Genomic DNA, 24,759 nt, shown 5'->3' on the forward strand with positions numbered 1-24,759 from the left:
GTACCAACATGTCTCTAAGGTTTCTCCCTCTCCTGAAAGTTATATTGGGTCTGTCTGGAATCACCCCCCCAATAACGTTGTCACTCTTGAGGGTATCCCAATGTTTCGAAATGATGTGCCTGATCTTATTGGCATCCGTGCTGAAAGTGGTAATTATTCTAGGGGAGGCCTCTGCCTCTGTCTCATCACATGGTTTGTCAGCAATGGTAGTCGATCTGTCTACCTGTTTGGCACGATCTAATGCTCTCTTCAGTACCCATTTCGGATATCCTCTCTCCGTGAACCGAGTGATGATGTTATTACTCTCAAGTAAGTATGCCTCTTCTGTGTTGCAGTTCCTTTTTGCTCTCAACAGCTCACCATAGGGGATACTCCATTTGAGAGTATCCGGGTGGCTGCTGAGAGCATGTAAGATGCTGTTGCCTGCTGTACATTTTCTGAACAGGGAGGTATGTATCTTGTTCTCCCTTACCTCAAGCTTCACATCGAGATATTCAGCATAGATGTTGCTGATGTTCCCGCTGAGTTTGATGTTATACTCGTTGTCATTGAGTTTCTCAATGAACTCCCGGGCCTCTCGCTCGGTCCCCCTCCAGATAATGAACAAGTCGTCGATGTAGCGTAGCCACAACGACACATGCTCAAAATCCGATGCAAGACCCGGATGGGATCGAACAGTCTCCTCCCAGCTCCCCATGAAAAGATTGGCGAAGCTGGGAGCAAAGCACTTCCTTGACCTGAGGACTACCTCTCTGCCAAATTTCAAGTAATTCTGTTCAGCCGTTCGGGCTGTAGCTGTGTCTAAAGGTCCTATGGAAAAATGCATGGGGAGAACGCGTTTTGGGACCCCCCTTTTTTCTCAGCCCCCGCTTGACGAATCCCCCCGCGACTTTCAGGGTAGGAGCGGAGCGTAGCGCCCCATTAGTTTTGAAAATTTCGCGAGCATTCGTCGACCGGCGCCAAAGTTATTCCAAATAGAATGTTGCGGATTTCCTATGGAAACAGGGTCCTAACTATAACTACCTACTGGCGACCGCCAGTAGGTAATATATATGTGTGTGTGTGTATATATATCTCCTAGAAGGCATCTGAGTAAAATATCACTGATGGTATTTGTCCTGTTTCAGCTTCTGCTTCACCCTATGTTTTCGCTCTTCTTCACTTTTGACTGTTCTCCATTTGCCCACCTATTCATGCTATTGTTCATTCTTTCTTCTAGGGAGACTCTGGGGGCCCTTTGGTTTGCAACGTGGATGGTGCCTGGTTCCTGGCCGGTGTTGTAAGCTGGGGAAATTTATGTGCTAAAGCCAATCGCCCAGGTGTCTACACACTGGTCACTGCCTACGACAGCTGGATATTAGAAAATGCCCCGGAAGTGAAGCTGGGGCTGGTAAATGTCAGTTCCAATTATGCCTGCCCAACAAGAACAAGGGTCTTCTCTTTCCTGCTTACAATTGTCCTCCTCTTTTGGATCATCCTCTGAAAGAAGCGTTCTCCCACCCTTTCTTTTCTCGAATACTAATCCTGGTCTGCATCTCTGTAAATGTCCACCATAAGCAGCATTTTAATGTTCAAGAGAAGAGGCGAATATATAGTTTGTTGTGCAATGACCATTGAAGTCTACTGCTTGAAGCAGGATCACAATGCACACATGACCAAAGCGAGACACTCCATTTAACGGAATCATAACCAAGCTTGAGACTCCTAGCAGACTGACAATTTTTCTCCTGGATTTGAAGTCACCGTGGCAACATTTTCTGAGACCTGTGCAATTTTTCTACATCCGACAACAGTGAATCTCTGAATGCGCCGGTGAGCAAATGAAGAAAAGACTGCAGAATTAAATGAAGGAAAAATTTATAAGATTCAGCATGCTGTTTTATTGGGAGTGGATGTGTGTGTGTGAGAGAGAGAGAAAGAGAGAGAAAGAGAGACATTCACCTTTCCCTTCCGAGAAGATCAGTTTGGCACTGACCCGGTATCTTGAAAGCCTGCCTCGCTCCCAGCACCAGAAATGATGTGTTTGCTATGGCATGGGTATGTTAAATTGACTAGGGATCCGAATCTTGAAATTATCCCTCAAAAGCTGCACACCGCTATTATAAAGCACTCACATGTGTCTGTCATTTCTGGGGCTCACAATCTGAGGTTTTTCTCAGCCAATATTAAAGATGTAACCATTCATTGGGATATTGCACTCAATATATTTACTTGTTTTGGGTGAAAAGGTTTCTTACAATGTGCCCTGCTCCATGTTTAAGCTCATAGCTTGTTACTTGTCACTTAATTTACACGTCAGTGCTCACCAGGCTTGCCTGACACATTGGTCGGTCAGTCTGGCTTTGCTGCCAGTACCAAACACAGAGCTTGATTTTGAGTTTGACAGATAGCGTGTGATTAAGAATCCATCCAATGTATTACAAGTGCATTATATTCTGTAGCAGTTGCAATTCGCCAAGCGGAATATCTGCCACCACATTGGAGATTGAGTAACTGACTGCTAAAACTGTAAATCGGGCCCATAGGCACCATTGGTGGTGTTCTTTTGATGGGAAGAAGGAGAGGTTCTCTCACCGCACCACAACATTCAGAGATTGAGAGCTAGCATCCCTCCTGTGACGAACTGTTTGTATCTTTGCATCGTAAATAAAGACTTCTCTTTTTTGCTAACAGTGACATAACAATGCTCCTTGTTTTAATTATTTATATCATTGGTTGTCTTAACACTGTTGGATGGACTTTATCATGTTGCAACAAGTACATGTTCCTAATTTTCACTTCTTTCCTGGAAGACTGCTAAGCTAGGTGTTTCCTCCTATGTGCTTTGATGATAATTTTTATGTCTTAGTTCGTTTTTGTTTGTCAGTATGTAAACCTTTATTAAAGCCCTTTCAATCAATAAAGTTTCATATTGTTTCCAAATTTCTACAGTACTGGTTTCCGTGTGTGTAAAGCTTCAAAGGTAGACCAGGGTCTCATTCTCAATATTTGAGCCCAACACCAACTCTTTCAAAGTTTTCACACTGTTATTTTCAAGTCCTTGTTGTTGACTCTTGGTTGACCTTCTTTTTTTTTATATTTGGTAAAGTCTAGTAAAAACCTTGAAACATCAAAGTGATGCATATAACTCCATCAGGAGAAAGGGTGGAGGGAGGCTGATTTTATCTCCAAGAACAAAGGTCTTGCTTCCATCGAAAACTACTGCATTTGAATTTGAGAGAACTGGTAGTTTAAACTTATTATGACTGGCTCAAATCTGTCTATCAGGTCAAATACTAGGGGAGTTAATTGGTTCCTCCTGAAGCAGGTTGGTATCTCCTACTGGTATCTAGTAAGTTGGGGGACTTTAGAAGTCCTAGCTACTCACTGGTATGTATTGGTATTTCTATTGTTCAAATCTAGCTGTGAAGCAACGGAGCGCTCTGCATTACACAAGAGGTCGGGAGACAATCGTAGGTCATGTGCATCAAGTCGAGATCCCACAAATACAATATACACACATTTAAGCAGAGGAAGATTAAGTAATTTGCCCAGAATTACACGATCGTGGGCTTAGCACTATGGCCAGGATTTGAACCTGGGTCCCCAGGTTGCAAAGGAGACAGCTCAAGCTGCTAGGCCACATCTCCTCCCATGCTAGTCACTGCCACCACAGCTGGATCGTAGAACACACTTTGGAAGTGAAACTAGGGCTGTTAACACAGTGAATGTCAACAAGATGGGGACGGGGCTTTTCTGTTTATTGGTCACAATTGTCCTCCTTCAGCTGCACCTTCTGCAAAATGGTTCCCTGCTTTCTATTATCTTATAAAGTTGGTGTTCTGCATCTCTTACACACTATGAATGTCCAATAGGGACAGGTGAGGGGGTCTTAATTTTAAAGACTGAAGGACCGTGTGAAGGTCACTGTCAAATGGCTGCTACATTGAACAGCCACTCCTTGAAGCAGTCTTACCATGCATGCAACACCAAAGTGAGAAACTCCTTTTCATATCTTTGAGCGCATTGTGACCGATTTGGAGGCTTTTCTATTGCTAATCTAGTTTGTCATGGATTTCAGACTACTATGGCAACCTATTGTGAGCTATAGAATTCTTCCAGATCAGCAAGACCGTAAGTCTCTCTTGAAAGGTGTTTTTAATCACCACGAAGAGGCAAGGTTGGTGAGTAGAAGATTCTTTATTTGTAGTTAGAAAGCCTGTGAGGAAAGCGTGGCTCATCCCAAGCCAGCCAGTCACCAACTGCCAGGGATAGCATTAGATTGTAATATTATGTTGTGCACATAACCTTTAAAACAGTCTAGTTCATCCCTAAATACGTCTTTTGCTCCTTCTAAAATTTTCTCTAACGACGGATTTTCCACCACCTAGGTAGGAGCTCTGGGATCAACTATTGGTGCATCCATCCAAGGATGGGTGGTCCATCAATGGCAACATATACTTTACCTTGCACAGATCTTCCACCAAATTCTATGGTGGTGTTCATGTATCCAAAAAGATTTATTGTCTCTCCCTGATAACCCCCAGGATTAATATCTTTGGGTTGTTGAACAGCATTAGACCATGACGTATCGTATACACTTTTGGGAAAAATTGTACACATGGACCCCTGTGAACTGATTGCCAAACCGCCACCTTTCACAGGCTCAACAGCAAGCTACACCCATCCCAGCAGCATATCGTACAAAAATCCATGAAAATATCTCTTCCTCTTTTCATCTAAAGAATTTCTCCCATAAATATGCGTTTACTACCATATAATCTGCTCTTAAAGATCCACCCCTCTCCATGAACATCACCAACATACAATCCTTTGACAGTCCAAATTGGACTCATTTCAACCATTAGCTTTGCAATTTGAATGTCCTATTACTTACCAGTAATCTTCATTACCCTGAGCTGGAATCCTTCTTGTCCCAGTCCAGGCTTATGTGGACTGGGATGAAGAGGATGGAGGTGAGGGGGCAATGTCCTGTTACTTACCGGTAATCTTCATTCCCCCAAACCAGAATCCTCCTTGTTCCAGTCCACATAAGTCAGGACTGGAACGAGGAGGATGGAGGTGAGGGGGAAATGCACTGTACCTTGGACTTTCACTATTTCATTGCTCATCTTTAATATCTGTATCTGACCAAAGCGCTGTGACATCATAAAATGGAAGGGTTTTAGTTTCATGACTACGCCAACAACATCTACATTTTCATTGATCTGCAAGGCTTAGAGGAACAATTTTGGCAGGGATAAGCTTGCTAGATGTAAGTGATTAGGCTTCTTATAACGACAATACTAAAATCTTTGTCGCAAAACTCTAATCCAACTAACAACTCCCAGGCACCAACTCCAACTCCTCCACCCCATTTGCTAAGACAAATATTTTGCTTCCTCAGAAAAAATACAAAACATTACACTTTAGCCCCATTATGAAAGTCAAGCCAGTAAAAACATTGGCAACAATTTTCTTTTTCTCTCGTCCTCCGCAAAGATAACTCATCACATTTACCCAATTATCAAATGCACAGCTGTAGAATCTACAGTGAAGTCCTGTTTGAATTCACTCCGCTTCGTGTAGCCCAGCTTTAAAAAAAAAAAAATTTGGCGGGATACCTGCCATCATTTCTCCAACGCCAGGAGGAAATTACCCCGATTTTGAGTGGACAAGCAGATCGAATATAAATGCATACGTGTCTTGCATCACTGTGTCTAGGGATAGACCTACAATGCCAATCAAATGTTATTTACACCATCTAGCAGGTTTCTGAGATTCTCTGTCGAGGGTATCCCTCATCCAGCCCTCTTTCCACTACCTCAAATGGGAGACTCCAGCCTGCAGTCAAAACCCATCAATTTTCCGAACTATGCACTATGCTCTCTTTCACAGTCAGCGGTGGGTTCTACAGTGGCTCAGTCATTGTCATTATAAAGGTTATATGTAACTATCCTTTAGTCAAGCTACAAGTAAAAAAGTGATTGCTCAAACTCCCCTCCGAATTCTTCACTGCAAAATATTACCCTTTGAACTATACAAGGAACTCTCGAGCCCAAGACACGACAACAAATGAACCACAAACTTCTGGGATGAGCTGTCAACCTCTTATTCGCAGAATTAGAAGGTGTGTAGTGTTATTCATCCAAGCAACAATGCTCACTTATAAAAACCATTACAAAACAAAAAGAGAGAGAGGGCAAGGGCATCAGCCAGGAATCACTCTTAGTCCCCCTAACTATTAATAGTCAAACAACAAAAGAGTGTCTCCATAAGCGGAGGTGGGAAGAGGTCACTCAGAGTAAAAAATGGATCCCTCACTCACCGACCTAGTCGTGACATGCTTCATCATGGGGTCCCCACCAGGAATACGACGTGTATTCCTGGTGTGCTACAACGCTGTTAGTATGGCGGAGCAGATTGTATTTTGTAACCTCAGGTGAGGAACAGGGTGATTTATAAAAACCACCTTCAAAATGGATTGGGTAAAGCAAACCACCCACCAGACACCCATGGTCTCACCCACCCCCACTACTGAAGCCATCAGTGAATCAATGTAATTGATCCTCATCCAGCGACATCTGACTCATTGAAATCCTTGAACATCCTGGCCCCGCTGTGATATACTCGGCTGATCTACTCAGCTGATATACTATATACTCCGCTGTCTCTTCCTTTGCTGTTGGGTACCAGACACTGTACTGTTGGTAACCACCCTTTCTTGACGCACGAGCACTGCTCTGTCTGTATGCTTAAAATGTGCAAAATGTTAATAAAAAAAAGATTTAAACAAAAAAACATACAGCTGAGGACACCAGCCGATTACTTGAAGAGTTTGCTTACCTTGTGGTGACGTGTTTTCATACCGAAAGGAGAGGGCCGTGCTGTCAACCAGGTTTTTTTTTTCCAAGGGTAAAGCAATACAAGACAAGGTTTCTGTCTAGCGTGCCACTAGATATGGGCTGTGACGTTTCCTCTTTCAAGCAGAAAATGAAGCAGGTGCTTGGATGGAGCAAGTATAACCATCAACAACGGGTCTTAGGGTATCATTCTAAGAAATTGATTGCAGATTAAGACTCTTGGCTAGTAAAATATTGAGCAATGCTTCAAATAAATAAACTTTAAGTGGTATCAACCAAATAGTGGTGTTCAGTGCTCAAATAATCTCAAACTGAAACGGAGTGCATACATAACTAGGTTTATTGGATCAATCTCAATAAATGCGAACGGATGGAGTAAGTCAGGGCGATCACACTGGTCTTCTTTTGGAGCAGTAATTTATGGTCCTCATGATCCTAGTGTTAATGGTGTTTTGACTCATTATAAAAGAAAAATAACAGGTTAGTTATAATTTTGAGACCAAGCACCTGTATCTGTAAAAATGCATTGGACAAGCATTATTTAATAAAATCTGTATTTTTTTTTCCAAATGTAGACAAATATTTACAGTAGACACCGCTTAGCAGAAAACGGGCACTTCTGCAGTATAATTAGAAACTTGAGTGGAAAGTGGTAAGGGGCGTGTACCAGCGGGTCACTAAGGGGCATATTTATGACTTTTGTGGCGCACGGCAGTGAAGCAAGTCACCTTGCATTGCTGTCTTGCGTCACAGAGAAGGAGCAGAAATGTGCTGTATTTATCCAATATGTCACATTCCTGCCCCTTTCCCTTAAACTGGCGCAGTTTTAGCAGGCATCCTTGTACCATGGTCCAAGGTCGCCTGTATTGTAGGCAGGATTGTTTTGTGCAGGAAGATGCCCCCTGAGAGGCTTTTTTCTCTTTCTATCTATGCTGCAGATGGCAGCGCACATAAAAAGAGGAAACATCTAGGAGAAATAAAGATATTTCTCTTCATTACGCTTCTCTTGGGGAGGCACATCTTTTTGATGCATTCCCACGTTCATAAGATCTTGTAAATCTTAGAATGCGTCAAAATCCATTGGAATTTCATGGGAACACCCTTGCAACGCTTACCTTGGGCAGAGTAATGCAACACAGCGATTTGCGCTGCATTGTGTTACTCCAGATTTTTGGGGTCCCGCAAAGTGGTTAGAGGAGCTTACAATTCGCATGGCTTAAGGATGACCTGTGTAAAGTTATGAAAATTATTGTTCTCATATACATGTTATTGATACTTAAATGTTAAATGTTCTCTTCTCTTCCTACTCAATTTTTCTTCAAATATATCATGTGTATTTGATGTACTATGGTATTTATATGCTGAACATATCCTGTTTTGTTTTGAAATGCCAATAAAAACAAATTGGAAAAAAGAAATGGTGAGGGAGGTTAAAACGGCAAAAATGGTCAAAAAGTATACTTGTGCTCATTGGCTTGTGACAACAAATGACTGAGCTCGTGGCCACAACACAGTTCTGGTCTGTAATATTTTGAGGAGGCCCCAAGGGACGTCAACTAGAGGACCATATACTTCAATAATTACGCTAATAGGGGGACAAGTAAAAAAATGGTTAGAAATGCATCCAGTTAATCATGGAATTTTACGAAGACTAAATACAGTGTCGTATGTGGCCCGGGTGAGTCCGTTCAGATCAGGTAGGAATAAATACTACAATAGTCCGCTTCTGCTCTTCCGGATCTTCCAGCATGTGTATGGCAGTTTGCCATAGGTAAATAAAACAAATGGCGACTGCTTTGCGGATAGCATCATTGTGTGGCCTCGAAAACTAAACCACATCAAAGGTGGCAGCTCATGTGCTAGCTCCTGAGTTGGCCAACAATGTCATTTTAAATTCTGTGTAAGATAGCGCACAACAAATTTCAAGAAATGATAATAAATTTAGTTACAAATAAATTGATGAAGCGTGCAACTCAGACACGAGGTAGCCCACCTCGTAACTCAACATGAAAACTGCTGGTGTGCATACACCAGTATACTGAGTGCACTGCTGGATGTGTATGGAACACAATTACAACATGTTAACTAATGTGGAATCAAAACTCGACGAAACAGTAAACAATCTGAATGATATAACAATTTGATAATCCATTGAATCATGAAAACTTGTTGTAAAAAACTGTATTTATCAATCAGTCACGCAAGAAACATAAAGGTGTACAAGACATTAATTGAGAAATAGCTCAAAAAGAAAACCACATTAATACAATCAAAATGTCTGCGCTGGGGCAGAGAACTTAGTCGTCAGTTCTTGCAAGGTAGCCCAATGCATTTCGGGATGTTTTACATCCCTTCTTCAGGGGCAGCTGCTGTTATCGTTAAGCCTTGGCTTCACTGTCATTTCCTTTCAGTGGTTTTCACAGCTTCCTTTTTTTCCCTTGATTAGATACACAGCCTTAGCTCAGCCTCTTCAGCTACTCCAGTGAATTCCGTCCCTGTGACAGTCGTTTCATTCATCCAGCAAGAACCTTTCAGGTCTTCAGTAGCATACTAGTGTTATCACTTACACGGCACTTTGTCTCTCTTTAATTCATGTTCTGGGTGTTTCACTTTAATGATTAGGTGCACGACCGTTACATTCACTTTTATTTCTTTTCACTTCCTCGGTGCGGTCCTTAAAGCACAAACAGCATGACACTTGGTTCATTTCTAGCATTGCTCAAGCTTGAAATAGATCAGCATTGTTTCCGTTTTGGCCATAGACATGTTGCACCCTGTATTGTATCGCCATCCGTTCATGCTAGATCAAGATACCTCTTGTAGATATAGGTTTGAAATGTATTCTTTTTTTCAACAGCTGCCCCTGAAGAAGGGATGTAAAACATCCCGAAATGCATTGGGCTACCTTGCAAGAACTGACGACTAAGTTCTCTGCCCCAGCGCAGACATTTTGATTGTATTAATGTGGTTTTCTTTTTGAGCTATTTCTCAATTAATGTCTTGTACACCTTTATGTTTCTTGCGTGACTGATTGACAAATACAGTTTTTTACAACAAGTTTTCATGATTCAATGGATTATCAAATTGTTATATCATTCAGATTGTTTACTGTTTCGTCGAGTTTTGATTCCACATTAGCTAACATGTTGTAATTGTGTTCCATACACATCCAGCAGTGCACTCAGTATACTGGTGTATGCACACCAGCAGTTTTCACAACAATGTCATTTTGGCATGAAATGTTCATGAGGGCTCCACAAAAATAATATTGAAAAACTATAAGTGGGCATACTAAGGAATTTCGAAAGGAGAATTTAGAAGGCTAGGCGGATTATAATAAGCATAGGAGTGACTAAGAACAGAAAAAAATAAAAGGGAAAAAAATAGACAAATGAGGTGGACAAATTAAGCAGTAGGAACCGAAAGACAGAACAATGCAGTCCTATGATGAAAAATTACTACATTTACTGTCTGCATAAGAAGGAAACAGTCTGGCTCAAGTGACAATAATTCTGTTGCAGCCCTCCATTGTTGCAATATTATCTCTAGAGTTACAATATCATATCCAGAGATACAACATTGTACCCAGAGTTGCAACATTGTAGCCAGTTGCACTCAAGTCAGATCAACATTAGTGTGAGGTTTCCTCCTATGGGTGGGTATCTGAGTGGTGTCAATCACTCACCACCTAATTTCATTGTTATGATTTACATTTTGAAAATGGGTAATTAAACGTAGATTGGCAATTTGGCACTTGATCCTGCTTCTGTGCTAGTTGAACCAGGCTTTGAATTTCAAAGAGGCTTACAAAATATAAATTCACTAATCTGGTCATCAAAACGCATACAGCAAGCTAGTGGACCTGTAGGTCGTGAAGTGGAATAAAGTATGTTTTTCATTGCCATGTACACATTTTTTGGTATTGTTTTGCGGAGAGCATTTGGCGGCAAAATGTAATGTTGCCTAGGATAGGGAAACATTCCTTGCTCCAGTGCTGTCCATCGCTGCAAAAGAACTAATGCCCAACAAGGCTGATCATTTCATATTGGTGAGCAAGACGCCAGTTGTCAATTAAAAAAGACTTGCTTTTCATGTCAAATATTAGCCGGGGTGCCACAGTATGTTGGCGCAGCCCTAATTTTAAACTTCTACTCAGTGCTTAATTTGTGCCGGTGGTTTGAGGTGTTGGGCACCGGCAATCTTTTTATTTTTTGGGAGATTTCGCCTTATTTTTCATGATAAGTCTTCGACCCAGTACATAAGAGGGACAGGCAGAAAAGGGAAGAAGAGAAAGATAGAAAAAAAATGACAAGGGGAGAAAGAGGAATGAAAGCGAACCTGTCAAGTTAACCACAGCTATGGTTTAGGAATTGTCTTTCGTCCTGCTATTAATGCATTTTAAACTGTATTGTTTCCACTGAGGCAGAGCCTGCATCTACGGTTGTCACCTACCGAGAAAAATTCTTCCTCGTCGACAACAGTTTACTTTCTCGGGACATCCGTCTCTTTGACGTCAGTGGCTGGCAGGGCTGCGCTTCGTTTCCGCGGTGCCCATTGTGTAAACGAAGACATGCAATTAGACGCACGTGCATGATGTCATTATTGTGATGAGGGGATGCGTTATTGCACCTGTTGGATAGGTATTAACTTAAAGGCACAGTTCCGAAGTCTTTCTGTCATGAATTAAGGGCTTTTGTTCCACCCATCTTTGTTATCTTGAAACAAACAGCGTTAACCGGAAAGAGTTCTTTGTGGAGTCACAGGTGTCATGGTTTTAAAACAATGCTTTGACGGTTTCGTGTGCAAACAATTCATGAGCCATTCAGCCTGGGATCGCCTTAGTCACTCACAGAGCATACACCCGCATTTACCTGTGTCTTGATCATACATGGACTTCGACACGCCAAAAGACGAGGGGCAGCAGACGTGCCATCACACACTTTCTGACTTTAATGACATGACAGGAAGTGACATGATATGACCTCTGACCCTTACTTTTCCCAGAATATTGACACATAACCTGCTGACATCACAATATGTGACAGGGCCGGCTTTAGCACTGGTAACGCCCTGTCCGACAATGTCGGCGCCCCCCAATGACCACCTCTGCCACGGATTCCCTCACTACCACCCTTTACGAGTGCCCCTCAAGTCTCCATAAACACTGACTCTCAGATTCAATTAATTCTATAGCGCCACTTATACCAATGTAAGCCATCAGAGCACTTTACATTACACACAAATTGCACAGAGACAATCATATGTGTACATCAGTGTATAGGAAATGTTATATAATCAATCAATCAAAACAACTTTATTCGATAATTTAAAATCCTAAAAGTGTACAATACATGATTAAACAGATTAAAAACAATCCAACATTTTCATAGTTAAAAAAATAAATTACTCAATGAATCAAAATTGTAAGAACTAAATAATTTCCTCCAATGCAGCCAGTCTAATCCTCCTTGACCTGATGGAAGCCACGAGGAAGCTGGCTACACAAAACATAGTTGTAGGGGATTCCATTAATTGTAAAAACAATAATGCGGGTCTAACTTGTACGAAAGCTTCCTCTCTCAGAATAGGGAAAATAAACCTTTTCCTAGCTTCACGGTACAAAGGGCAAAAAAACATAAAATGCATTGTATCTTGAGCAGAAAAATCGTCACATTTACAAGGGACCCCATCATCCGGCCTAAACCAACCCTGTGGAACACTTAGTACTAAGTGGATCTGATTAAAACGGAATTTAGTCAAAAGCCATCTATGATAAAAATTCGTGACTTGACAAATATGGGTGCATGACCATAGATAAATTAAGCAAGAGGTGAGCCCTTACAGTAGATTTACGGAGCTCATGAGATTCACGCTCAACCTCGCAGTGCTTAATATAATATGTTTTAACCCACGGTAAATCAGCTTTACATAAACCTTCAGGATTGGTAAAAAGCTCGGGGCGTCCTATTTCCTTAGAAATTGAATTAATATAGGACAGCCACTGGATTTCCTTCCAGTTATCTAATTTAATGCAATCTTTCAAGATACTATGATTCAGCGTGAGGTCCGGGTTCAGCCAGGTTCTGATCCATAACAGAATTGGAGCAATTTTTATAATGTCAGAAATATATCCTAACCCCAGTTCAAGGTGGACCGAGTGTGTCGCAGTGGATTGGGGAAGACCAAGAAGAGCACGTAAAAATTTGTTCTCTTCTGTCTGAATGGGTTCAGGGTTAATATACCTCCAAATTGCAGCCCCGTACCTAGCTATTGAAACAGATTTTGCTTGATATATTTTTATAATGGCCTCACAAGGTTTCCCTCCCAGCCTTTTCGCAAAGCCCAAAATTGCAGCTGAGGAGCTATGTACCGCATTCACCTTAGTAGCAAGTTGAGATGACCAGGTACCCTTATCGTCAAACGACTCCCAGGTAGGTGAATACTTTCACTCTAGAAATAACATCTCCATTACAATAAAACGTTTTATGATTGTTTTTTCCCTTGCCCAGTGCCATAGTATGGGATTTACCGTTGTTAACCACAAGGTCCAAAGATTTCATAAAATCCCCAAAGGAATTCAATAGTCTTTGCAGACCAAGCGGTGTCCTGGCCAATAAAACTGTGTCATCCGCATAGAGAAGTACGGGTATGGGAGTACTATCTATCCATGGAATATCAAGAGATGCAGCTAGCAAACTATCTTCAAGGGAATTTATGTACAATGTAAATAACATAGGGGCAAGGATACAGCCCTGACGTACCCCTCTACCAGATTTAAAACTGGCAGTACATTTCCCCTCCTGAGACATCTTTATTGAGGCTTTCAAGTCTTTATGTAATTCTGCCAAAAAATACACAAGGGGCCTATCCAGACCCAATTCCAGAAGTTTTGACCACAGCTTTGACCTGTTAACCAGATCAAAAGCCGTGGACAGGTCCATAAAGCCTAAAAAAAGCGAGCCCCCTGCAGCTTTTGTGTACTTTGCAATAATTAAGTGTAAATTAAGACATTGATCCTCTGTACCCCTCCCCGGTCTAAAACCATACTGCGCGTTGGAGATTACACCTTTCTCTGAGGCCCAATTTGTTATCCTTGCCAGAATAACCTTTCCTAAAATTTTAAACGAGGAATCCAGCAGGGATATGGGCCTATAACCTCTAGGGTCACCCCTTTGGCCCTTCTTAAACACTGGACTTATGATCGAGTTGGACCACGACTTCGGGGGGACTGTTACGGTCGCTGAGTTAAAAACATTTAACAAAATTTTGGCCCAGTACCTAGGGTTAGCCTTATACATATCCGAAGGCACCCCGTCTGGGCCAGGCGCTTTACGCCCGGCCGTACCCTCGATGGCTTTCTCCACCTCTTCTAAGGTAAAATTAATAGAGGGGAGAACTGGTAATTGGTGTCGCAAAAGCTTCCATCACGAGGTTACTGCCATATATTATTTCGAAGTGACCTAACCAGTCCTCCTCCGAGATATTCAATTCTAGCACAGAATTCTGGGATCCGGATAGCAGAGGGGAATTAATAATTTCCCAGAATTTGGAGCTATCTTTCAGAATGGCATTATCCATTAGGGCTACCCATGCATCTTGTTTGATTTCCCTTTTCCGTGCCTGTATTACTTGCGAATACTCTTTCCTTAGCTGAGTGACTAGCCCTTTGTTTCTAGGTTTATCATTAAGGGCTTTTTTAAGTTGGTTTAGGGCTAAGGTGCAACTATGATTGAACCAACCACAGGCAGATTTACTTTTAACAGCTCTGCCTTTTGTGGTGAGTTCGTTAGCCACTTGTAAGAAGATAGCTTCAAAAGCCAATATTACATCCCTGCCATAAGAAAATGGATCGGCGCAAGTGCTTAAATGTGGGCCAACCTTTAAGGTAATTCAATTAAAAAAGACTTCAGGGATTACCCTACTCCATTTTACTCTCCTCCCTTGATCTTTAACTTTCACGGTAACCGACGCAGGTGTCAAGGCTGATTTATCCATAAGGGGGAAGACATTAGCTAAAAACAGTACCACCGGATTATGGTCACTAAAACAAGAACGTAGGGCGTTATAAAAAAAGACATATCTTAAAAGCCCTGCAGATAAAAATATGAAATCAATTATAGATTCACTATCCCTAGCAGCATAAGTGGGGACACGGGTATTCTTGTCCGGGAACCCTACTTCATACAAATCGTTGTTAGACAGAAGGGACTCCAAGGCTACCCCCTTCGAGCTATGTTCAAAATGTTGAGGGTTTGTGAATTGTGGGCCATCCTTGTCTCTATAATGGCAATTTAATTTACATAAGTGTACATTAAAATCACCCATCAGGATGTAGTAGCAAAAAGTGGTTTGATTGTCCTTATAGGATTCTAAAAATGTTGACAGCCAGTGGATGTGCTCATTAGGGGACTCTTCTTGCTGTGAATTATAACAATTAATTAGAATAAGCTTGGTATTATTTAACAGGCTTACTTCCAGTATAAGGCAATTATGGGAGGTACATACAACCTTCTTGACACTTCCCATAATATTTACTGAGATCAGAAACATGAGACCACCCCTGTCTCTTCCTGCTGTAGAGCTCTGGGCAGGCACGAAATAGGAGGTGAAACCATCCATCCAAAAATCACAGCCCTTATCCCATGTCTCTTGTAGGGCTATAATGTCGTATTGATTTAATATACTTAGCCAACCACTATCAGACTTTTTGGTCCGTAAGCCTGCAATGTTCCAGCTTAACATTTTTATTATTTCCCCAGGGTCAATTACAGTGCTATCAAAATTAGTTTGTAAATTTCCATAATTCATTATAGGATCGATAACATCTCTGGAGTCCAAAACAACCGGACTGGCACTCTCCTGTGTCTCAGGAACCTCCCGCCAATCGCAGGCCTCCAAACCCGAAAGAGCCCCAAATCTATTATGGGTAGTGATGTTACAACCATATCCACCAGGATTATCCGCTTTAAACCCTTGAGGGGCTACAGGCGTCTGGGGTTCCATGAATATAAGTGGTCTTGGTCTCGCACGATTAGGGGATCTAAGTAGGTGCATATAAAAATAGCCCAGTGGTCGCACACCAACACTGTTGGTGTCGGCCGCCAAAGAGGCTGCACGTAGCAGGACTGTATTAACATGTTGGGGGTATCTAAAATTAATTATAACACAGTCTCCACTACAGCCTTTTTGGGATGGCCCGACCCACTTAGTCCTTCTGGTGGATAAAATTTGATCTGCGAAATGTATCGGGAAACCGCATCTTCTATTGAGCCAGGACACAGTTTTATTTTTCAGGGACTCATGTGGTTCGTCTCGAAGCTGGACATGCTGATTTTCTAAGGTAGGCACATTTGTCAAGACAACTACATATGGCGCACACTCTGGAGGAAGGTTAGTATAGCCAGTATTAGTTCCGAGTCTAAGGGTTGAAGTGCCACCTTGACCCGTAGAAGATTGTTTAACTAAGCCACTAGATAGTAAAGGGTCAGAGGGGACAATTTCCGGTGTAACAAGGGACTTGGTGGGTCGCTGAGACAAGTCACATAATGTGCCATCAGTGACACCAACAGTACCCGTTTCTAAAGCCTTAGTTTTACCACTACCAGGCAAAAGATTCGCTATGAGGTCACCAAGCCTCTTCACTTCCAAGTTGTCCGTTTTTAGTTGAAGTAATAAAGATTGAGTGTGCTCGGCTAACTTAGCTTCAAATTTAGCCTCGAGGGTAGCTACTAATAATGCAAATTGGTCTGGTAATAAGTTAATGCAGGCTGAACTATTACCTTCCTGTAATGCGGTTCCATGAACAGTAGTATTAGGAGCTTGGTGTAGGGCTTCCGATCTTTTTTTGTTGTAATTCCCCCCCCCCTTTTGCTAAGTTGTTTCCTACAAGCTCTCACAGGTCTAGGACTAGGGGGAGCTTCCTCTAAATCTGTTGTGAACGAGTCCAGAGGATCCACCGGACACTCTGAATGAACCTGAGCTACGGCCGTTAAGACCGGACGAGTGCTCACACTGATTATGTTCTCAGATAGACTGACAACCTCAGGGTTAGAGGTAATATCAGAGAGGGCAGGGAGGCCCCCCTTACCAAGGGATACTCTTCGATCATTGTTGATTTTATTGACCACTTTGACTAGATAGTTGTCCATTAGTCCAGTCCCAACTACAGGTTTAGCGTGTTTACCGCTAGACATAATCAATAATAGGGTATTGGCAGTAATACAACAGCAATATATCAGAAAGGGTTCAAAGAGGCTACTGTAAGGGACCAAGCTTTGAAAAGTACAGGGCAATATTGATAAATAGATATCTTACATCATAACAAAGACAGTCAACAATGCAGGGGAAGCTCACGTGGACTATAGTCGGAGATATACAGTCTGTGGCCCAGCCCAGCCTCTGCCAGCCCCGGACGGCCACAGACGGCCCGCCCTTTGCCCAGGCTTAGCCCGGCGCCCGCCCGCACGCGTCCCGCGACGCGGAGTGAACAGCGGGCTTTTGAGCGCCTCCGGGCGCGTAGGTAGCGTCAAGGGGCGCTAGGGCCGCTGTGGCTGTAGTTTTCCCCGCTTCCAGGCCGCGAGGTGATATGGCGGCGATGACAGGTTGCACACAGCGTAGCGGGCCGGGAAAACACCAACAAGCTAGCGGTAAGTGAAGGAGGCCACCAGCAACCACCCCCGTGCAGGGAACAGGTCTCTCGATTTTACCGGCACAAGTTTGAACTTCCCGCTCCACCAAGGGGACAGCGGGCTTTTGAGCGCCTCCGGGCGCGTAGGTAGCGTCAAGGGGCGCTAGGGCCGCTGGGGGCTGTAGTTTTCCCCGCTTCCAGGCCGCGAGGTGATATGGCGGCGATGACAGGTTGCACACAGCGTACCGGGCCGGGAAAACACCAACAAGCTAGCGGTAAGTGAAGGAGGCCACCAGCAACCACCCCCGTGCAGGGAACAGGTCTCTCGATTTTACCGGCACAAGTTTGAACTTTGAACTAATGCCCAACAAGGCTGATCATTTCATATTGGTGAGCAAGACGCCAGTTAAAAAAGACTTGCTTTTCATGTCAATAAATATTAGCCGGGGTGCCACAGTATGTTGGCGCAGCCCTAATTTTAAACTTCTACTCAGTGCTTAATTTGTGCCGGTGGTTTGAGGTGTTGGGCACCGGCAATCTTTTTATTTTTTGGGAGATTTCGCCTTATTTTTCATGATAAGTCTTCGACCCAGTACATAAGAGGGACAGGCAGAAAAGGGAAGAAGAGAAAGATAGAAAAAAAATGACAAGGGGAGAAAGAGGAATGAAAGCGAACCTGTCAGAGTTAACCACACCTATGGTTTAGGAATTGTCTTTCGTCCTGCTATTAATGCATTTTAAACTGTATTGTTTCCACTGAGGCAGAGCCTGCATCTACGGTTGTCACCTACCGAGAAAAATTCTTCCTCGTCGACAACAGTTTACTTTCTTGGGACATCCGTCTCTTTGACGTCAGTGGCTGGCAGGGCTGCGCTTCGTTTCCGCGGTGCCCATTGTGTAAACGAAGACATGCAATTAGACGCACGTGCATGATGTCATTATTGTGATGAGGGGATGCGTTATTGCACCTGTTGGATAGGTATTAACTTAAAGGCACATTTCCGAAGTCTTTCTGTCATGAATTAAGGGCTTTTGTTCCACCCATCTTTGTTATCTTGAAACAAACAGCGTTAACCGGAAAGAGTCCTTTGTGGAGTCACAGGTGTCATGGTTTTAAAACAATGCTTTGACGGTTTCGTGTGCAAACAATTCATGAGCCATTCAGCCTGGGATCGCCTTAGTCACTCACAGAGCATACACCCGCATTTACCTGTGTCTTGATCATACATGGACTTCGACACGCCAAAAGACGAGGGGCAGCAGACGTGGCATCACACACTTTCTGACTTTAATGACATGACAGGAAGTGACATGATATGACCTCTGACCCTTACTTTCCCCAGAATATTGACACATAACCTGCTGACATCACAATACGTGACAGGGCCGGCTTTAGCACTGGTAACGCCCTGTCCGACAATGTTGGCGCCCCCCAATGACCACCTCTGCCACGGATTCCCTCACTACCACCCTTTACGAGTGCCCCTCAAGTCTCCATAAAACACTGACTCTCAGATTCAATTAATTCTATAGCGCCACTTATACCAGTGTAAGCCATCAGAGCACTTTACATTACACACAAATTGCACAGAGACAATCATATGTGTACATCAGTGTATAGGAAATGTTATATAAGACAGAGCACTACAAGGTGTAGGAGTCACATGTCATCCATACTGGTAGGCAGCATAGTTCAAGAGTGCTTGGTCTGGAAAAGCACATACTCAGAATTTAAAATGTAACACCATTGTTAGGGGTTCTCTTTAATAATAAAAATGTATTTCTATCCAAAAGAACCCTTTTTGCAAGATTAGGATAATGAAAGACTAGGCAAAAAAGATATAGCTCTAATCTATACCTTGCGATTTGCATGCAGCTCTTTGATGGCAGTTAATAGCTTATTGTTCTATATTCAGATTTTAATTCATAAACTGTAACAAAAGGATCTCGCTGACAAAAGCAGAAACCCACTGACCTATTTACATTATATGCACTCTGTGATCTTCATGGTGCACGTTCTTAGCTGCAGGCATATTAACCCTCTGAGCTACCTTATGAGGAGTCAAAACTTCCACTAGACAAAATTCCTCTCTCTCCAGGAAGAATTAATCACCGGATTTATCTTGACATTTTTCTTGATGTTAGAAAATTGCTGAAGGCCATGAACGCAGCAGCAGGTGCTTTTCAAGCCAAAATATACTTGCAAACATGGCGCCCCGACCCCAAGTCAATGCCTGGTGCCGATCGCACCGCCCTAGAGCCGGCCCTGATACGTGACATAGTTGAAGTTCCATAAATTATAACAACACCACACAGTTAAATGTCTATTTTGGGTGCCACCAATATTAGGGTGATGACATGATCTTTGAAAGTGGGGGAGCTTAATAGTTCCCCGAATTATAGCTAGCAAGAATTTCAAGTGAGACAGTCCTCTTCTAGTGGTGTTGAGGGTTTCTCCCTCTGAGTAAATTTTGAAAAAATTAGGTCAAATAGTCCATATTAATGCACAATTTTCACATACATTTTTTTTAAAGCCATGGGCTCTGAAAGGGCACTCTTTCACTAGTCAAGTACTTTCATGGTGTGCCAAACCAATGCTGCACAGCACTTCTGAGGAGATACCCCCATTTCTTTTCAAAATGTGCAGAGAGCATCCCCATTTGCCAAAACATGATCTCCATTGTTCCAGTGCCCCCATTTTGTCATGAGTGCCACCCAAACGCTATGGAAGTCCCCTTATGCCAAACATTACATACAATGTATCGTTAATTTAATCCATACACAATGCATGACCTTTGTGCCAAAAATGACCTCCGATATGTCAGGGCGAGCATTTGCCATAGGTGTCCCGTCCCATATTCCACAATTGTCCTCACTTATGCCAAGAGTTACTTCCCATGTGCTGGCACCAGCATTTTGCTTTGGGTGCCCTCTATGCGAAAACATCCTCAAGTAGTCCTGCAGTAGAATATTTCCACTGGAGCCCAATAGAGCAAGAATTACCTCGAGTATGCCAATACCTGCATTTCACCATGAGCTCCTATTATGCCAAGAACTACCTCCAATATGCCAGTCTGCAGTATTTAGTCACTGGCGTCGGTCGTGCTGAATATCGCCAACAGTATGCCTGCACCTGTATTTTCCCACGGGTGCCTCTTATAAGCCAACGAGTCCTTCAGCATGCCAGGGCCAATGACAGACATGCAAGCATAACATCGCATTCTCACTCATGTTCAATAACATTCACTCCCTCACACTTATTCCCATTCTCACTCACTCTCACTTATTCTTACTGACCCACTGTAAAGGCGGCGCAGGGACAGACTGAGAACTGGTTCTCCTTATGATTACACTCATTACACTCACACTCTTTTGGAATTAGATAACAGGTGCTTGTGTAGATCCGCACCAACTAGGGATAGACCCCGGCTATTTGTGTTATATGTGTGTGCCTGTGTAAGTGCAGAGTTCACCTGTTTTTGTCTCACCTTTTATGTGATTCTAAAAATTTCGTTCAGCAGCACCTCTGTAGGTCTGCGTGGCCCGGAGAGAAAGGAAGGGGACGAAATATCTTACTCTACCTCTGTCTCTTTTCTTCCTATCTATGAATATTTTCGGTGAACTTGTAGCAAATGTCATTTCATGTCACGTTGTCTGATAATGGGCGCTTGCTCTGCTTCATTTTACCAATGCGCAGCTGGCTGTTTGATCACTGACTGATTTGTATCTGTTATCAATTTGTATTATCTGTTATCCATACCCCCACACCTCAGGAATGAGCAGCCAGAAATAGTCTGCTGACTACCTTCTGTGTCACTGTACCGAAGTGTGCCTGTAAGTTTGTCTACTGCAAGAGGGACAGATTACTCCTTCCCACATACACTTCCTAAGAGCTATAATTGGGGTACGAGTTCCTTTCAGGTAACACAACTGCATTGCTGTTTCCATCTATTGAAAATGGGGAATACAATTATGACATAGGACTGCATATTGTGTGTCGTTTAGATTGCAATGTCTTTCTTGTGACTGTGGTTATTCTCCTGGAAGGAAGGGAATGGAAGATTACGGTGTGGGACTAGTTTTTAGGAAGTTGTGGCCAGAGATGAGTTGGCTCTGGTCACAACAAGGAGGGTGTTGGTGTTGGTATTGCATTATATGCATTAATTTGAAGATCTGTTGTTGTATTGTATGCATTTATTTGAAGTGCTTTTATTTTTGATATGCGGTCTTTGATTAACTATAGGTTTGTTTTGTACTACTCTAGCAACAGAGCTCTTGGACCCTGAGCTTGCACAACGAATTTTGGGCAGGCCCAATCTATCATCAGTAAGGGGTTGATAGACATCCCTTCAGTTAGATTGATGTACATGAGTAAGAACGCTTCTCCTCTGTGAGGAAGTGGGGGGTGCGCTGAAGTGTGTTTACCCTTACAGTGCAAAGTAAATGTGTTTTTGGAATGGATACAACTGCCCGTGCCGAACACATATGTGTGCACTGGTATTCTCTACCACAGGTGCACAACGCACCGAGCTGTCCCATGATGAGCAGACCTTTTGCAAATATCTCGGGCACAAACTCATAAATGGGGAAGTTAACCAAATAGAACTTTTGACAGGATGTTTCAAAATACTGCTTCTCTTGTAACTATGGGACAGGACGCAGCCTATGCACCTTTCAAGTTCTGCAGAAAGAAAAATAAGCTGTTAAAATTATGCACAGAAAAATAAAATACAATACCGCGTCTTAATGGTCCTGAGGCCCACTGTGCTTCTAAGCAGAAAGCTATGGCCCTAAGACAAACACAGGATACGGGAACAGCCTCTCTCTCTCCATATTATAGTTGCAATGTTGTCAAGTTTACGTTCCCTGATTTCTTTCCAAATGCCCACAACGCACCACATTGATAATGCCCCTGTGAAATGTGCCCCCTCCACCTGGGGAAAAGGAGAATAAAGTGGCATCTCATGTCCTTTACCAATGACTTTCTGAAATTACGTGTAGAACAAAGAAGAGGGTACATAGAACTAATGAGACAGGAAGGGAGACAAATAGGTGGAAGGGAACGCCTGATAATTTTATAGAGTAGAAAGAGTGAAAAAAAAAAATGAAGCAATAGTTGCTGAGAAATGGCCAGCACGGCCTTTGATTATATGATACATTAAGGGGTTAAAGAAAACTCTTTTGGACTGGCTTTGAAATAACGATCGTGGGCTGGTCACAGATTCTGGGCATTGCGCCAAGACTAAACCACACACTACAACAGTTTTCTGCGGGTATGAACAGAACTGGTTAAAAATGAAATGTATTCTTCGCAGCGGAGATTGGAAGGGAATGCTAATTCTTAAATGTGTATTAACAAAATAGGATTGAATAACTGTTACAATTTATAGTTTAAAGTTCATTTAAAGATTGATGAAGGGAAATGTTATTTTGTGTATATGCACTTTTAATACGTTTTGGTGCAACATTTTCAGATGCAAGAACGTCAGAGAAAAGATGTGTGTCGTACGTGTCTGTTTGGTGTCTTGTCAATTGACATTGTGAGGGCCAGAGTGATGCTATCCACAGGTCCCCCACCCCATCTCCCAGAGTGATTTACAACAGGAGACATTTGCTATTTTAAAGGACAAAAGATTCCATTACATTGCGCAAAGGCTACTTAATTAAAAAGCAGGGGGAACAGAGGACCCTCCTGCCAGTTATCAGGTTATTTCCGTGCATTTATAGGTATTGTCCCTGTTTCAAGTGCTGGTTTTTCGAAGTGTGCATTTGAACATATTAGCTATTGAGCTAAAAGATGAATGATCTGGGTGGCCTGGGTTCCCATTATTAAAAAAGATGTAAGTTGCTAAGATAAAAATGAAATGCCCAGGATAACACAATTCGGTCATGTTAGGTAGCTGGCTTGTTTTTCCCATTTCTCACTCCACAGACGGCAGCCTAACATATAACGTCACCATCCTCACAAGCACATATACTTAGGTATATTGCGCTCTTAAAGGGTTTTGCCTAAATTGAATGGAGCAAGGAGAAGTACTATGTTATGTATGCATCTAAAAGAAATATTGTGTATGTATATTAATGTTTTTCATTTCTAGGTTCTTCAGAGTTGCAGGATATATAACAATTTATACTGTAAGGGGAATGCGCTAAAATGCTTTTGAAAGCAGTGCATTCGCCAGGGACTACAAAGGATTGGACAAAGAGTAGTGATATTATGTTTATTTATTGTTCTTTAGTAATGAGTATATGCCAATGCAGAAGGATAGTGTGCATTGAATAACTGTGCTTCGTATTATGATGTTTTAAGGATACAATGTGTACAGATCTATTATGTCTTTTAATGTACAGGTGCAGTCTTTAGGGGTGTTAGTGAATAGGTGTCCTGTGACAAAAAACACTTGTCCCTTTTGTGCCATGCAATGCGGCGACAAATTATGGCAGCAATTTCATTTTATAAGATCTCTAAAATAGCATTTCTGATTATGCCAGGGCTCCTTCCATAGTAGGGTTTGAATACTTACTATTACCTTATGCTGCCACGTTCCACAGATCTACATACAGGGGATGAAGGGAATGGTAAGAATGCTGAGACAGGTTGGATTTTTACTCCTGAAAATGGCAGACATAATACTTCTTCCAAGGTTGGCTAGAAATGGATGGAGGAAAAGTGAGCTTGCAAACACTCAGATTTTCACATGAGTAGATCTACACCTGCATATTTGCTCATGCTTAAATGCAGTTCACAAATATTTTCTAGGAGTACTATTTCTTGTCCTGCTTCTGTAAAGTCTTGTGAAATAACCACAGATGTATATCTGCACTTAATCAGAGTACGTGGGTGCACTTTATTTCATTACTCGGCCCCTAATTAGGTCTGGCATTAACAGTGACCTTCTGTGTTTATCAAAATGTTGTCTCTTTCCCTCTCTCTCCATGAGGGGATTCCTCACACCCACAGGCCAACAAATATAACATGCACAGTTGATAAGTGGCCTCCTCCAAGCATTACTAAGACGAACAAAAGTGGCTATAATACAATGTGCAGCGCACACATCATCAAACGAATATGTATTAAAGGGCATCGCATTTATTGATGGGGAAGAAAGGAGGATAGCACTGACAGGCTGCCAGTTAGCAATGGTACAAATAACAAGCAGTGAGAAGAACACTAAAGATAACAGTGACTCATTATACTCTGACTATATATTATATTTATAAAGGAAGGTAGAGGGGGATGAAAAAGAGGAATGGGTCAAAGGAGGAAGTGTGCAAACAAAGGAGGGGTTA

General features: G+C 42.4%; 1 protein-coding gene across 1 annotated transcript in view; it reads left to right on the forward strand.

Moving 5' to 3' along the window:
- The window catches only part of LOC146811669 (serine protease 33-like), a 96,038-nt gene extending 93,116 nt beyond the window's left edge, over nt 1-2,922 (forward strand). Inside the window, exon 6 of the mRNA XM_085618640.1 lies at nt 1,220-2,922. Coding sequence (XP_085474766.1) covers nt 1,220-1,483 — 264 coding nt within the window. The 3' untranslated portion in view covers nt 1,484-2,922. The remainder of the gene's footprint in view (nt 1-1,219) is intronic.
- The last annotated feature ends 21,837 nt before the right edge of the window (nt 2,923-24,759 follow it).

This window comes from Triturus cristatus, chromosome 7, assembly GCF_964204655.1.
Source record: "Triturus cristatus chromosome 7, aTriCri1.1, whole genome shotgun sequence".
In the NCBI taxonomy this organism is placed as follows: domain Eukaryota; kingdom Metazoa; phylum Chordata; class Amphibia; order Caudata; family Salamandridae; genus Triturus; species Triturus cristatus.